The sequence below is a fragment of the Passer montanus genome, unplaced genomic scaffold, assembly GCF_014805655.1.
Source record: "Passer montanus isolate IOZ18808 unplaced genomic scaffold, ASM1480565v1 scaffold20, whole genome shotgun sequence".
NCBI lineage: Eukaryota > Metazoa > Chordata > Aves > Passeriformes > Passeridae > Passer > Passer montanus.
Window position 1 is genome coordinate 308488 of NW_024366592.1, and position 15565 is coordinate 324052.

At 39.7% G+C, this 15565-nt stretch overlaps 1 protein-coding gene across 23 annotated transcripts in view; it reads right to left on the minus strand.

Annotated features, from left to right (window-relative positions):
* PLEKHA5 (pleckstrin homology domain containing A5) overlaps positions 1-15565 on the minus strand; it is a 159759-nt gene that overhangs the window by 69782 nt on the left and 74412 nt on the right. Inside the window, exon 4 of one of the 23 annotated variants that reach the window (XM_039708028.1) lies at positions 1187-3710. The exons of 21 other annotated variants lie outside the window; for them this stretch is intronic. In XM_039708028.1, coding sequence (XP_039563962.1) covers positions 3509-3710 — 202 coding nt within the window. In that variant the 3' untranslated portion in view covers positions 1187-3508. Of the gene's footprint in view, positions 1-1186; positions 3711-15565 lie in introns of those variants that run through there. One more of the 23 variants, XM_039708029.1, reaches the window with a different exon arrangement.

The following is a 15565-nucleotide window of genomic DNA, read 5'->3' on the forward strand; positions in this document are numbered from 1 at the left end:
CAACTTAACTTGACCTCTTTTCCCCAGAATTTTCAAACTTCTTTCCAATCCTTTCCTCTGAAAGCTGCAAGCTTTGGCATCATTTATTAGGTAGCTTAGTTCTGGCACATGGACAAGCCCCCAGAGCAAAAGGATTTATCCTGTTCAGGTTAGAAATGACAGCAACCTTGAATGTGACTCACGTTATTTGCCTTCTTATCTACTTTCTTTCTCCGTTCCATCCTTTGAGACTCTTAATCTCTTTAGAAGACAGGATTATTTTACTTATTTTCTAGACACGTTAAAAAAACCAACAACTTTGTTGTGTAGTTTTAATCTACTCACGAAATGTACAGTCAACAGCAATCTTTTTGTTGGTTTAATGTGAACCAAGGACTACTGGGGGAAAAAAAAAAAAGTCCTCAAATATATCATTCAGAGATATTATTCTATTTGTAAACAGCAACTAAGCACATCAATCCAGGTGCAGAGCTTGCCAACAGAAGTCCTACACAAGCAAGTTTCTTTGTTTTCCGTTTTGTATTTTCAGGACTGCTGACCCAAAATGCTGTGTATCAATGTTTTCTTCTAACACGCATTACAAAAGTCAGCCAAATCAAAACTCTGATCAGTTTGGCTATTTTGAAGTCATGATCATCTTTGTCAGTATATTGCAAAGGAAATTAACTCAGATAACTGCAGTTGGAGTGGAAAAGGGAGATATGTAATCCAGTTGTACAGTTAAAATGAAGGGTTACACCATTTTCCCTCTGGAACAAAGCAGTTCACTGAAAAGTGGCAACAAAGATCAAAGTACCAGGGTGGAAACAGTTGGTTTGGGGTCTCTCCATTGAATGATTTGGTTGAGCTCCCTGTCCTCTTAAAAAAAAAAGAGCTGGGCCAGAACTCCCAAACACACATCTGGTTTTCTCCCACTCAAATTAAAGCTAGATGCCACTTCAAAGCTTCTCTCATGCCCTTTCTTTGTAGCCTTTATTTATGTGTTCCTCTGTGCTAAGGCCTTCTCATTTGCTTATTGTCAATGTGGCCATCAAAGCAAAGGCTGAATACAAACAAAATCACAAACCAGGACACAACTTTTAAGAGGCCTCCATGTCTTTAATTTAGGAACACTGATCCTTTTGACAAATGAGCACTGGAGAACACATTTCAGAAGAGTGCTACACCAAATATCTGTTTCCTTACATTTATTAACATCTTAAGATTCACAGACTGGCAATCTAATCTCTATCATGGATACACACCATCCCCACAAATATGCTGAGAGTTATTTCTTATGAGAAGCAGTTTTATGCATTTTTCATGGCAAAATACTTGAAAAGATGAGAAATAAGGTAGGAGGACCAAGATTACCAGAGCAATAAAACCATTCTCTCTGCATTAATGCTGAATTTCTGCACTGAGATTTAAAGGTAAGGTTCAACTGGGAACAGACATAAGACAGTCTAGGACAGATTTGTTTGGCTTCTATGAATGAAAACCTTCAATTCCTCACCTGGGCTGGGGGGTTGAATCAAATCAGCCATTTCTACCTGGTGTGCTTGCTTTGCAGCACAAGAATGTCTCACAGTTACCTAACCAAGAGTTGTCTGAACTTGGAAAAAATTTAAGTAAATGCAGTCCCTACACAACAGCAAGCAAGGATGTGGTCTGTGGCTATGCTGCCACTTCTATTTTACTGAATCTGTAATGCCACATTTTACAGCAAACAGCAAATGCAAGCACTCTTTAGCCAGCGCTGTCATACCCTAGAATTACACAAGCCTTTTTTCAATTAAGGTTTTTCAACAACAAGTTTGGAAACAGGGCTGCATGGCTCCACAGGGAAACATCTGAGTGTGGTAACTAAACATCAGGGAGCCCCAGGAAAAGTGGGGGTGAGGAGACAGCCAGTCCCAAAGTGCTGACAGACCTGTAACACGTCCCATACGCTGCTGAGAACAAAGTGTTCCTGACCCTCTGTGTGTGCACACGCTTTTGGGAAGGTGCTGACAAAATTCTACTCATTTTCTTGGCAGACAATGGAACACCTAAACCGTAGTTACTGCTGCCACCATTTCTTCTGGGCTGCTCTGAGTTTATTTTGTCAGGCAACCTGCCAGTTCTGTAGACTTTCCTTTTAAGTCCTCCTCAGCTTTGGTGTCTTTGCTGCTGCTGTAGTGAAAAGCATCTGGACATTTCTATACAACTGACTGTACTGCAGCTTTTTCAATTTATTTTTATTTTCCAAAAGATTAAGCGCTGCTGCCCCAAAATTATAAGCCTTCCTCTCAATGGGACCATTCTAAACCCACACTCATGTCCCAGTGAAAATATCCATACGAAAACAGGCCTTTCTTCTCACTGGAGCAGATATGATTAACATGCTCTCATTTCAGATTTCCAACATAAAACTAAGTTTACGTAAGCAAGAGCAAACATTAAAAAAAGACCAAAACAACTCTTTCAGAATACAAAGATGAAATAGTTGCTACAACAGCATGCACGCTATTACAGATTGAGAAGGTTTTAATAAAAAAACTCCTCTCGTTAAACAAACACTCCAGTGTCAGAAAAAATTACTGTTTTCAGGGTTCCCAGAACTTTGTGGGAACTGTCTTTCACTTTGTAGGTAACACATCTGGGAATTGTAAAATACTGAGGCTCAGTAAGGGCCACAAAGCCGTGGTGGGAATTAGTGAGATGAACCTGCCATGTGTCATCAATTTATGTAACATTTCATTACATTTTAAGCCCTGGGCACAAGGGCTAATACAGTACCTTGACAGCAGCACTGCAGATGAAGAAAATGTTAAAACTCTGTAAGCATTACTCTGCAGTAAAAATGACAAACACCCTGTTTGCTATCTGAGTTTAGGAGAATAGTGAAGTAGGTTTTAGAAGGCAGAACTGTCTGCAAGCCTCAGACTCGGAATCCAAGGATCCCTCAATGGTGAACTCCCTGGAGAGACTCCAAGAACCAGAGTAACAATTCTGAAGTGAAACCCCACCATGTGTTTTCTGAAGAGAACCAGGGTTTGGAGCAGCATGGTCCAAGCAGGTGGTTTGAGGAGCAGAAGCACCACTGGATTCTCCAGTTTGGCTGCTGATCCCTGCTGTGACTGCTGCTCTTCCTGCTGATGACAGCACACCCATCCTCATCTCTGAGATGAGGACTGGAAGGAAGCAAATGTCACCCTCCTCCTCACAGCCCTGGTGAGGCCATAGCTGGAGTGCTGGGTCCACTTCTGGGCTCCTCAGGACAAAAGACACTCCTGAAAGGGGGATCCAGGGGGAGGACTGGAGCATCTCTCAGGAGGAAAGGCTGAGGGAGCTGGGGCTGCTCAGCCCTGAGAGGGAACCTCATCCCTCTCTGTCCTTCTCTTCAGGGAGGGCTCAGAGCAGGCACTGTGAGGTGCAGCAGTGGTGGGACAAGAGGAACGGGCTGGAACTGTTGCCCAGGTTCCACCTGAACACGAACAAAAACTTCCACCCTGTGGACTGTGCAGACCAAGACTGCCCAGGGAGGTCATCTCCCTCCCTGGAGATGTTCCAGAGCCATCGGCACACAATGCTGTGCCCTGTGCTCTGGGATGACCCTGCCTGGGTCACAGATGATCCCTGTGGGTCCTTCCAGCCTGGCATTCTGTGCAGACTGACAGCAGATGTCTGTCAGCAGATGTTTTCCAAAATCTTGCTTCCCTGATGCAGGAGGGACACTGCAGCCTCTCCTGAAGAGGTAGAGAGAGTAGAACTAATAAAAGCTAACTTGTAGAGAGGGCAACTAAAAAAAACCCACAAAAACAACCAAGCAACCAAAAAAAACCCCCAAAACAAACAAACAAACATGCCCCCAAACCAAAAAAGCCAAACAAAAAACCCCTGTTCCAAAACAAAGAAAAAGCTGTCTTTGCTCCTGGGGTTAGACCACTCAGATCAGCACACTAATAAATTGGGACATTTCATTAATAGGGGTTAATTAGAAACGACTAATTGGTATTTTCTTGCACACAGAATGTTAGAGATTTTCAGAACAAGAAATGAACCTGACTTGAATTTACAAGGGACAAATGGTCACAGATTGCATGAGCACCACTGTACAACACTACCAGAAGAAATTCATCACACCAAGTAAATTAGAGATAATTGAGCTGTCTTAGTCACCCCCTCTACAACTACAAGCATCAAATTCAGTAAAAAAAAACCTTTTAGCATTTATAGCTACATAGCAACTTTTACTGTTTTCAAAGCTCACTAGACAGAAAATTATCTTCACCACATACCACCAAACTCAGTTATGCAAGCCTTGGCCCATTTCATTTATTAAAAGCCTAAGTGAGATGTGCTCTTGAGTGAGCTTTAGAAATAGAAGAAGGAATTCAAAAGGCAGCTCTGACTTATGCTTCTATTCCACTGTATGAAAATTAGAGATATTTTACAAGAGAAAGCAACTTTAATAGCAATTCCTCTTAGCAATTTTAACATTTTCAATAATTATATTTCGGAAAAAAAAAGGCTAAAGATACTTATAAGAAAAGTGAATGCAGACAATTTAAGCAGTTTAATACCTATTGATGTGGAATCAGTTGTGCATTTGTTCAAACTCCTCCTATAGAACTGCAAAAAAGTAAAGCTCCTGAATTTGAGTTAAAAATCCAACAGATTCACAAAATAGAAAATATGTCTAATTTCAGTGAATTACTACCTCAAATTCAACAGCAGAATTTCAACAAACATTTGGCAAAACCACAGTGTCACTTTGCAAATCTCTCTAAGCACACTGGGACCAAAAAACCAACATTCATTAACAGAAGTAGTTAAATACCTTATTTGTCTTAAGTTTTCTACCTTTGGTGCCATTTTTCTCTTATCTGGTAGTATTTATCATTACTCAGGTTTGCTTTTAGGGTTTTTTTTTGGTATGAATGGTGGGTTGCTTTGTTTTGGGTTTTTTTTCACTTGGTGTTTTCTTAAGATTTGTAGATCACACCAATCCTTTAATCACCTTAGCCAAGGTTATACAGAAGTGTAACAGACAGCTACACAACTTCAATTTCTTGATCATTTCAGATACCTGGGAATTGGCATAGTCACCAGACAATCACACCTCTGGTAAGCAGCCATTTTTATTACATAAAACCACATTTCTATTAGTAACTCAGCAGAAGTTTTAGAAGAAAACCGTGTTTATCAAGCACTTATATCAGAATACACCAGGTCATAACTAGACACTTCCCAAGTCTGCTGAGAGAGAAAAATGGTCTGATAAATTTCTGCCAAGTCACTGTCATGTGGGAAATGATTAAAAATCTTTCTTTTAGCAATCTGAGAGAAGAAAGCAGCTGAAAGGTTTACCATTTGTGACTGTGGTACCTATTCAGACACATCCTGTATTTCAAGCTGTCCCTCCCAATAGTTCCTATTTTGCAAGAAATAAGCACCAAGACTGAAATTTATAAAAACAATTATTTTATAAATGAACAGTCATCACTAAGGCTTTAATCACTGGCCTTCTTAAAGCCATTGTGAGGATTTAATTGAATAATCTTGGTGGTCCACTGATAGAGCATATGCAAATATGTGCAGCAGACCCCAGAGGATAATTAATTGAAGCTTACAGCATGTGTGGGCCTGCATTCATCTCAGACAAAAGGCTACAAACTCCATTAAAAATATTCATTGCCTGTGACGTGAAGTTCAAGCCCAGAGACACACGGGGTACAAAGTGTGGCACTGAGCTGGAACACTGAACGTGTCACTTGTCATCCCCAAGGTCCCAGGGCACAGCTGAGCCTGGCTGAGCTCTCCCCTCCTTCAGTTCATTTGGGTGCAGCTTCAGGAGCTGATCACCTCAGAGAAATAATAATAATATTGCCTCAGAAGAACAGCAGCAAGTTGTTCTACAAGTCTCCAAAAGATTAATGAAATGTCAGCAACAAATAAAATTGGTTTGGGATTTGTTTGGCATCACAAGCAGATGAGAAATTACCCCAGGATTTCCTCAGAACCCTCACATCCTTTAAAAAAGACCCTACACTGTTTTCTTGAAATAACCACACCTAATGCTCATTTGCTCCTAAACCAGACTAACAATCCTGGTGCAGATGGAATGTATTTGAATTTAGAGGTGTGGATGCCAATCAGGCTTGTGGAGGAACTGATCTAACTGCAGAGAGCCCACATATCCCTCTTTTCTTTCATTTTAAATTCATCATTGCCTATTATTCATGTTGTTAACTTCAAGCATTTATAAAAAGTAGGCAGGCCTCAACTGCTTTTGAGGAAAATAAATTACTGCTTTTCAGGAAAATCATCCTTACACTATCCACAGAAAAACACCAAAGAGTATATATAATACTTTGATGTGGTGCTCTCACAACTCATCTTAAAACACCAACACAAGTCCTTATCATGCAGAGAATGTCAGCCCAGATGGACCCACCTTCTGATCTACAGTTTAGCTCAGATCGTCAGAGTTGAGTGTCTGCATTAATTGTTGGTGCTAATACCTGTCAGCAATTAGCAAAACCAGCCCTGAATTCCACACTGCTTAATGCTATTAATCTGCAGCATCAACTCCTTGCTTTGATGTGTGCGAGAGCAATGGAAAGCCCCAGTTTTATGTGCCAAGAAAAGGGCTGAGAAATGTGACACAGGAAGAGGCAGAGCCAAATGACACCTGAAACTGGAGGCTGCTGCCCTCCCTCTGCTACCAGCCCCAAAATGGAACACTGGGAGCATTCATCCAAAGCAGCACAGCCAGCAGGGGGAGGGAGGTGATTCTGCCTCCAAGCTGCTCAGAGGGATGGAGCTCCTCTGCCACGAGGAAAGGCTGGGAAAATTGGCATTGTTCAGCCTGGAAAAGAGAAGGCATTGGGTGACCCAACTGAGGCTTCCAGCAGCTGAAGAGAACATACAGGTGACATGGGGAGAGCAGACTTAGATTGGATATTAGGAAGAAATTCTTCCTTGTGAGGGGGGTGAGGCCCTGGCACAGGGTGCCCAGAGAAGCTGTGGCTGCCCCTGGATCCCTGGAAATGTCCAAGGCCAGTTTTGATGGAGCTCTGAGCAGCCTGGTCTGCTGGAAGGTGTCCCTGCCCATGGCATGGGGCTGGACTGAAATGATCTTGAAGGACCTTCCAAGCCAAACCATTCTGTGATTTAATGGTTCTACAGTCTAGATGCACTGGTCTTAAAGAAAATCTCCCAAGGTTAGGCAGCAGTCAGATTCATACCAACAAATGCAAAAAAAGTAACAAACCCTCTTTCAAATACAGTTTTAGTTTGCTTTCTCTTGATCTGTTATTATATGCATTATCAGAACTGGCAGGATCCTCCTTCTGCTAGTTCAGAACACACAGAAAAAAGTTAGTTACATTATAGCAGTGTTAATCAAATGGTGCTAATACTCAAGATTCATAGCTGTGAAGAATTCTTTTACATCACTCAAACCTCTTCCCCTAAAATTATCTCAAAAATGCAATCTTAGTTAAAAAACCCCACATACTAAAGAAAAGCAGGTAAAAGGATGCTCCCATATACAAAAGATCCACAATAAAAGTTATTTTGAGAAAATGAATTGATTTTTAGAACCACTCTACCTAACAAATTGCAAAAAAAAGCAAGTCAACCTGAATACACTAAAATATTAAATCCTATTTTCTTAATAATGTTTTACTTCTTCCCATCTCAATGCCAAGTTTCTTTTAAAATAAATGAAAATCACAATTTAGACAGATGGTTGAAGAGGCAGCAACACCAATACTCACTATCAGGTAAGGAAGCAGAGCAGATGAAGAGTAACACTTTCTCTCTAATTAAAGTAATTTGGCCTTTTTAAATTAAGGACAAAAATCTGTATAACGGGTAAACACAAATTAATTATTTAAAGTGCTATCATAAATACACTACAATAAAATAAAAGAACAAACAACCAGATTTGTTTTTTAGAATGTGCTTCATGTCAGGTGTTTTAAAAGGTGACCTGGCCAAAGTAATTACCACAAGAAAAGCAGCATTCAGGTAGCAGGATATATCATCATCAATTTACCAGACGAGATTTTAGAACCCCATCTGATCCAGAGTTTACGTCTGCCACCCACTGCTTGCATGCAGACTGTCAATCACTTTGATGCCTGCTGGTCTCATATAATCAAACTGTTGGCTTTAGAAGTCCAGAAATTTCCATTTGACAAAAAGTATTTCTTGGCTGCCTCCCCTTGTATTTTCACGTCTTCGATTTCAACACCTACACAGATTGATCTGCATTATCCTTTTACTTCATAAATGCACAGGAACAACTACACTTTATTTACAAAGTCAACTGTCAGCACATTTGACAGCTCTGCAGGAAAAACACCCAGCAAAAAACATTACAATTCAGTAGTCCCCTAGTTTTACATCCTGACTCTCACAACTGCATCCTTATCTCACAATACAATGGAAATAACAATTAATATTTATTAAAGACTCTTGCTGACCCAGCAACACATTTCTGCTTCGGCAAATGGCACACCAGGTTGCTCCTTCCAAGGTTAAACTGCAGCAGCAGAGAAAACTACAGGACAACACCTCTTGAACAGACATGGAGCCTCCAGTGACCTTCCATTAAATTCATACCTCAGGGACAGCCAGGAGCTGCGAGCTCTTTTTCTTTCTCAGGTGCTTTTTTTCATACTCAGGGTACAGCAAAGTGACATGGAACTGTTTTTTTTTGGCAAACAACTGATTATTGTGTAAGAACACACTGAGCCTCAAGCAGGCAAAAGTGATTTTTTTAATGTGTTTTTAACGTGTTTTAAGTGTTTTTAATGTGAAAGCAGTTCATCTGTACCTGACATTTCTATGAATGCAACTATATGGTAATGAAAAATATCCTAGTGAAGAATCAGTTCATTGAGAAACTCCTTATGTGAAGTGAAAATCAGTTTATTTCATTTGTGTCAGAGCAAGGGGTCAGGGACAGAAGAACACTGGGATGGCAGACATCACACATCACATTTCATGTGATTTTAAAATGGCAAAGAAAATCCCAGAGAAAACCACCCTCTGTATTGGGTGGGAACATTATTTTTTATAGACTTCTTTAGGAACTTGTTTAAGTTTTTCTTCTGTTGAATCTGGCTTTGGAAACACTTTTAAAGGACTAGTAAAATCGTATCCAAAGAAGTCAAATTAACTGCTGTTTACCATATGGAGTATTACTCAATTCTCCTCTTACCAGTAGAAAACAGGAACATAAGGAAGAGATTTGCAAGGCAGGGAATATTCATATGAAACCCAGAAGTGAAAACTCCTTCCCCCACTTTTTTCCTTTCTGGATTACACATTGTATCAAGAAAGCAGATTTTAGGCTACATTTCAAGACTATAAACCAGAGGATTTGTAAAGAAATATGTTTTTACAGCATCTCTCACCTTATATCCTCTTTGCAGAATCAGCAACTTTAGAGATGTTCCAGATCTATAAAATAACTATGCTATGCAGAACTTTTACAGCTCTCCAGCTACTCAGTACAGTTCTACTTGCAATGTACCTTCTGACATTCAATTGTTTTCTTCTGGAATGCCAAATCTCCTTGCATTCTTTTTGGGGATCCAGCCTCCCTATTTGTGTACTGCCCTTCCTAACTCCAAAGCGTGGCAAGATTTTTATTTACGGCCAGCAGGTTTGGAGTAACACAATATATTGCAATGTACCTTCTGACATTCAGTTGTTTCTGAATGGTTTTCTTCTGGAATGCCAAATCTCCTTGCATTCTTTTTGGGGATCCAGCCTCCCTATTTGTGTACTGCCCTTCCTAACTCCAAAGCGTGGCAAGATTTTTATTTACGGCCAGCAGGTTTGGAGTAGCACAATATTTTAGAACTGGCACAAAGAGGAAAAAAACCAACACACCTGGTGATTCCTGTCTGAAAATACCAGTATTTATTTGTTTCTTTGCTTTAAGTCCAGATTTCTGGTGCCCAGTGGAGCTCCAGGCACCGCAGAGCTCATGGAACAGGAATCACAGACCATGTTTAACTCTTTATCAACTTGGTTTTGTGCATCCTGCTCTGATGAAGGTGGCAATCAAATCTCTAGAACAGAAATCTAGAACCTCCTATGGGTGCACTCCTTTTCCTAACTCCAAAGTGTGGCAAGTTTGGAGATGTATTTATGGCCAGCAGTTTTAGAGTAGTACAATACTTTAGAATTTGCACAAAGAGGAAAAAACCCAACAGCCCTGGTCATTCCTGGCTGAAAATACCAGTATTTATTTGACTTCTCTGTATTTCTTTTGTATTCTTTTGTTTTCTTTTGTATTTCTTTGCTTTAAACGCAGCTTTCTGGTGCCCACTGGAGCTCCAGGCACCACAGAGCTCATGGAACAGGAATCACAGACCGTGTTAAACTCTTTATCAGCCTGGTTTTGTGCATCCTGATGAAGGAGGCAATGAAATCTCTAGAACAGGGTATTGAATGGACAACAATATTACTCTTTAATGGTGGACATCACAATAAGAATCCCTTGAAGAGAGAGCCTTTGAAGGTATTTTTGAATATTATTCCCCTCCTATGCCCTTTGCAAAAATTCATAAAGCAATGAATTTTAACAGCAGAAGGCTGGGAGGGGAAAAAAAAGACATCAATTTACCAGCAATTCCTCATTCCACATGAAGAATGGGGCTAAAGTAAGTTTTGCATGTGGAAAACAAACTGTCACTTGAAGAACTGCTCCATGGAGTATGAATTTGGGGAGTGTGGGCTCCCTTGGGCTGGGAGGTTTCCCCATGCCTGCTGTTTATATGGTGTGCTGACACTGAACAAGCTCCTGATCCATGCCTGCCTCAGGCAGGGACTCTGAGGATGCTCTGCCAGTGACAAGTCAGCAAAAAACATCTGCCATGGTCTCCTGCCTCCTCATGCCCTCTTCCTTGAGATAATTAAGGCAAAACCACCCAAACCAAGCAGTTCAGCCTACTCTATGCATTTTAAAGGAACAGAAAATGCACCAGCCAAAATACATATTGGTCAAACAACTTCAGATATATTTTATCTTCACTTTTGTTTGGAGAGTTCCAACCCTGAAATGACTGGCGTTGCCTCATAACTAAAGTTTTAAATGATTTATAGCCAAGCTAAAAGCTTGATTTCATTATATGTTATGTTATAAAAGCAAACATGATCTTCACAAAATAAGCGTTTTCAGTGTTTTGCAAAAAAAAGTAGATTCTAGAAAGTGAAAACAGATCAATGTATGAGGCAAATTAAAAAAAAAAGTTAAGTTCAAGCAATGAATTCATCAGCTTCCCCAGAAGCAAGTAGGAACAAGCAACAGTGCCTTGCCATGAATGTTGTTCATATTTTTCCTCATTAGGCAGAAGGTATTTTGAGGTAAAGAATTTACTCCATGATCATGGCTCTAAGCTACTTCACCGCTCAGGTGGAATCAGAAATTTGTCCCTTCCTCTCTCCACCTCCCAAAATAAACACCACACTTTAAGCTTTTGAATTTTTTTTCTCTGCATGACAGCTTTCACTTGTTTACTGAAAAAATTTGTTTTCTATGGCTAGGTTAAGGGAATCTGCAGATGCCACTGAATGTTCACACCTGGTGTTCCAGTAGGAATATTATTTAGATAAAACAGGAGTTTCACTACCAGAAGAACCACATGTAGCCCCTTCCACCAGTGACATAGGAGACTGATACACCTGGCCCAGTTTAGAGCAAAGCCAGGAGTTTCTTTCAGTCGTGTAGCTCAGTGACACACAGCTTTAAATACATCAATATATTCCTCTTCTAGCTGATGGTAGGTAGCCACACATTGAAATGAAGATATACTTTAAGGTTTAAAAAAAACCCAAAACTTGCTCATATTTAAACTGTATCCTTTTCTCCTTTGGAAAAAAAATACAAACCAACAACCTGAATCCTGCAAGAAAATGGGAAACTTATGGTCAAAAATGTGACTCCTATGGGCTGGAAAAAGTAACTGGAAAATTCCAGCTATCACCACACCAACTATGGCTCCAGTCAGTTAACCAAGAAACCCAGAAAGTTTCATATTGGCAGCCGTGATCAAGCTAACATATGCAGTAAGCATTTCTAGACCTATACTTAAGAAAGGCCCCTCATTCCATTCCCTTTTCTTTCCTGGAAAGAATTTAAGCACATTATTATGTGCTTAACTGATTAACTGAAATGTATAGCTGCATGGCGTTTTTTTTGCTAAAGAAAAGCAGCAAATTAGGAGTTTATGTACAACCCTAAACTCCTGTCAACAGAACAGCACAACAGCTATTTGTGCCATTCAATCTATACAATTCCAAACCTAAAATGCTACCAGCACTTCGTTTTTGTGCACAGCCTCTGTATTTATTTCCATCTAATAGTACATTCAATATAGCAAAAAGCACAGCACACTTTAAACATCTTTGAAGACAGTTTGATATAACTGCCCATAAAAACCTATTATGGCTAAGCCCAAATCACACTAAAAAAACCAACAAAACAAACCAGTGATAAAACTCGTATTAAAATGTAATTTATCAAGCTTTAAGAGAAAAAAAAAAGGCACCAAGTTGGTAAGATAACCATATCACTAAAATGCAACATTAAAATTTATCTAAATTCAACATTAGAATTTATTTGGGAACTAAAATGACAGAAAATAGTTTTTCTATTCATGACAACAGAATTTTAAAAGCTTTTCCCAGAGCTCATTGTTTTTAGTTCTGGGTTGGGAGCCAAGCCACCTACATGAAGAGTCAGAGCTACAAAGGAACTTCAATGCTAACAGTCATCTTCCAAATCACGTAAATCATAAATATTACATCAGTTCTGCATCTGCAATATATCACCACCACACCACTGTACCACAAGAATTGCCAGTGGCTGCATTAATGAAATTACCCTAAGCACAGGGTTCTGGAAGCTGATGTATTACATCCACCCACAGCTCTGATTCAGACCATCCAAATTCAGTCTGGAATTATTTCCTGATGAAAATCAATACCTAACTTTTACTGAGATGAGTTGAAGTATTCCCCAGAATCTTCAAACAGATGAATAAGACATTTTTTTTGCATGTATTCATCCATCAAGACTTGTCATCCTTAAGGAACACCAAAAGAAACCCAAACCAAAGTGACACAGCAAAACCTTGGGCTTCCCTTGCTAAATGCCTCTCTGGAGACAAGTGTGCTGTAATTTTCTAGCTATAAAAAACAAAAACCTTCTCAAAATTGAAATCTGACAAGATTTCCAAGTGTCACAGCACTGCAGCACTTTTACAATTAGACTTTCAACTGCCAGGGAGAAGAAGACATGTATTTTATATTTCTCCTATTAAGAGAAAACTGTTACCAGAAAGTGGAAACTGAAGTGTTTTTCAGTTATTTAAATCCTAAGCTACAACCAGATACTGCTTTGTGACAGATTTTGCAGCTCACTATATGACATTTCAACAGAAATAAACACCCAGCTTTGCAGGTGATACACACACAGATATATACACTGACTGGAAATGCACCTGGTTTTCTGTTTTGTGCCCTCCACAAGCACCTACAACCCCCAAAATCACATTTGAAACCTGGCATCCAGTAACACTGCCATATGAGCTGTGTGTTAAAATCAGGTACCTTACAAGTGTCTATTTGGAAACTACATCCCATCCAGCACCACCAGCTAATTTAAAAAAGCTCAAATTCCTGCTACATTCAATCTCTACGACATGATTTAGCAGACAAGCATGTCTAAATAAAAATCTTGGAAGTGAGACACAGTTACAGCAAGTAATAAACACAACCTCTACCCACAATTAGGCTTCTACTTAAAATCTTAACTTGAACTTTACAAAGTTGCATTCTGATTTTCATATTTTGTGAGTTATTGAATGCTGGATTAAAAAAAATCTTTAAAAGAGCATTTATTTCCGAAGTGGGAGGAAATGCTTTATGTCTTAGAAAAAACAATCATTAAAATGTGTAAGAATTACTCACCAGTCTCCAGAGACATGAATTCTTTAGCACAAGCTTGACACACAAACAGTAAGGATGTGAGGGACGACCCTTTTCTCTTGGAAGCTGTTTCCCAGTGAGTACTGCTCAGCCCTGACCCAGAGGAAAAGCAACTCAGCTGTCAGGATTGCTAGACTCTGGGAAAGCTGATCCCACAGTGATGTCACTTATTCCTGAAATGTTCCTGCAGCTCCAAACTATTGACTCTCTCCTGCCAATAAAATCTCATCCTCCAGATGACTGGAAACAAAACGTTCAACTACAGGACTGAGTTTCAACAGGAGACAATAATAGAGATTTTAACAGCATATCTCGAGCTTAGACAAACTACTACAGTCAGAAAAAAGTGAAAAAAAAAATCCCAAACCACAAAGAAGACCCAGATGTTATCTAAATATGCCCTTCTAATTATCTCTAACCTGCAAAGATATTCTTTGTGGCAGCAGTAGCCAGGAAACACTCCATGAGATGAAGGGGAAGAGCAAAGACTGGCACCACAGCACTGGGCATCTGTCTACAAAGCTCCAGCTGATTCAGCTGAGAAGTTCTTGGTGGCCCTCAGCCAGGTCACCTTTCTCCCTTTTTTGACTTCTTTATGCTCCAACGTGTCCCCCACAATGGAAGCTCAGTCCTCAGGATTTTGCCCATTCTTTTTGGATGGAAAGAAAAAAAATATAATAATGAGCAAAACCCAAAATGCTTTTGTGCTAAAATCAGGAAGTTTTAATACTGAAATAGATGTATCCAAACTATTAATGCAGCATGTGAAGCTATCAACACTGTGAAGAACACCACAGAAAGGAAAGAAATTATCACAACAGGCACTGCAGGAAATTTCTGTACAGGACAGAGAAACCAGGGACTAATACTCTAAAAATATAAAGCAAGAAGGAGATGAAGAACATGAATAAATTATTTGGTGCATAAAATTCACTTCTGCAATAGTAAAAAGCAGAGTTGCACTTGAAGGGATGACTGGGGTCTTCTACAAAATCCCAAATTTTAGACTGGAGCACAGAGATCTTTCATATTAAAACCCTAAACATCAAAGATTATCTTCATGAATATCTTCAAATTAGCGTCACACACATCTTTAAATATGACAGCCCACAGATTTCCAACAGTCCTGAGCCAACAGCATCCTAAATTAGAGCTGGTTAGCAACCAACAGGGGCACTGTGTGGGCAAGCACCACCTTCAGTCAACTGCACTGAGGGCAGTGCAAGCCTTTCTGCACAGAGAAGGCCTGGATTTTTGTACATTTATTAGTGAAAATATGTGAAAATATGAAGAGATAAGTCTTGCAGAAAAAAATGGAAATTCACAAGATAAATCGTTACTTTTTAAAAAGTGATCCCACATGTGCAAGATGAGAAATTCTACGGAATGCATAAAGTAACAAACTGGAGGGAACACAGAATCCTTCAAAGCAAAGAAATGGCAACACAAGTTAGAACAGAAGACATTCCTCTGATAGGAACGGGAAAACACCCCAAAAGTGGCAGGCAGTCAAAAAAAGCTTAAAATGGGGATTCAAACCTGAGTTATCCTTCAATTTTCAGTGTGAGCAGAAGCTGGGGGCAAA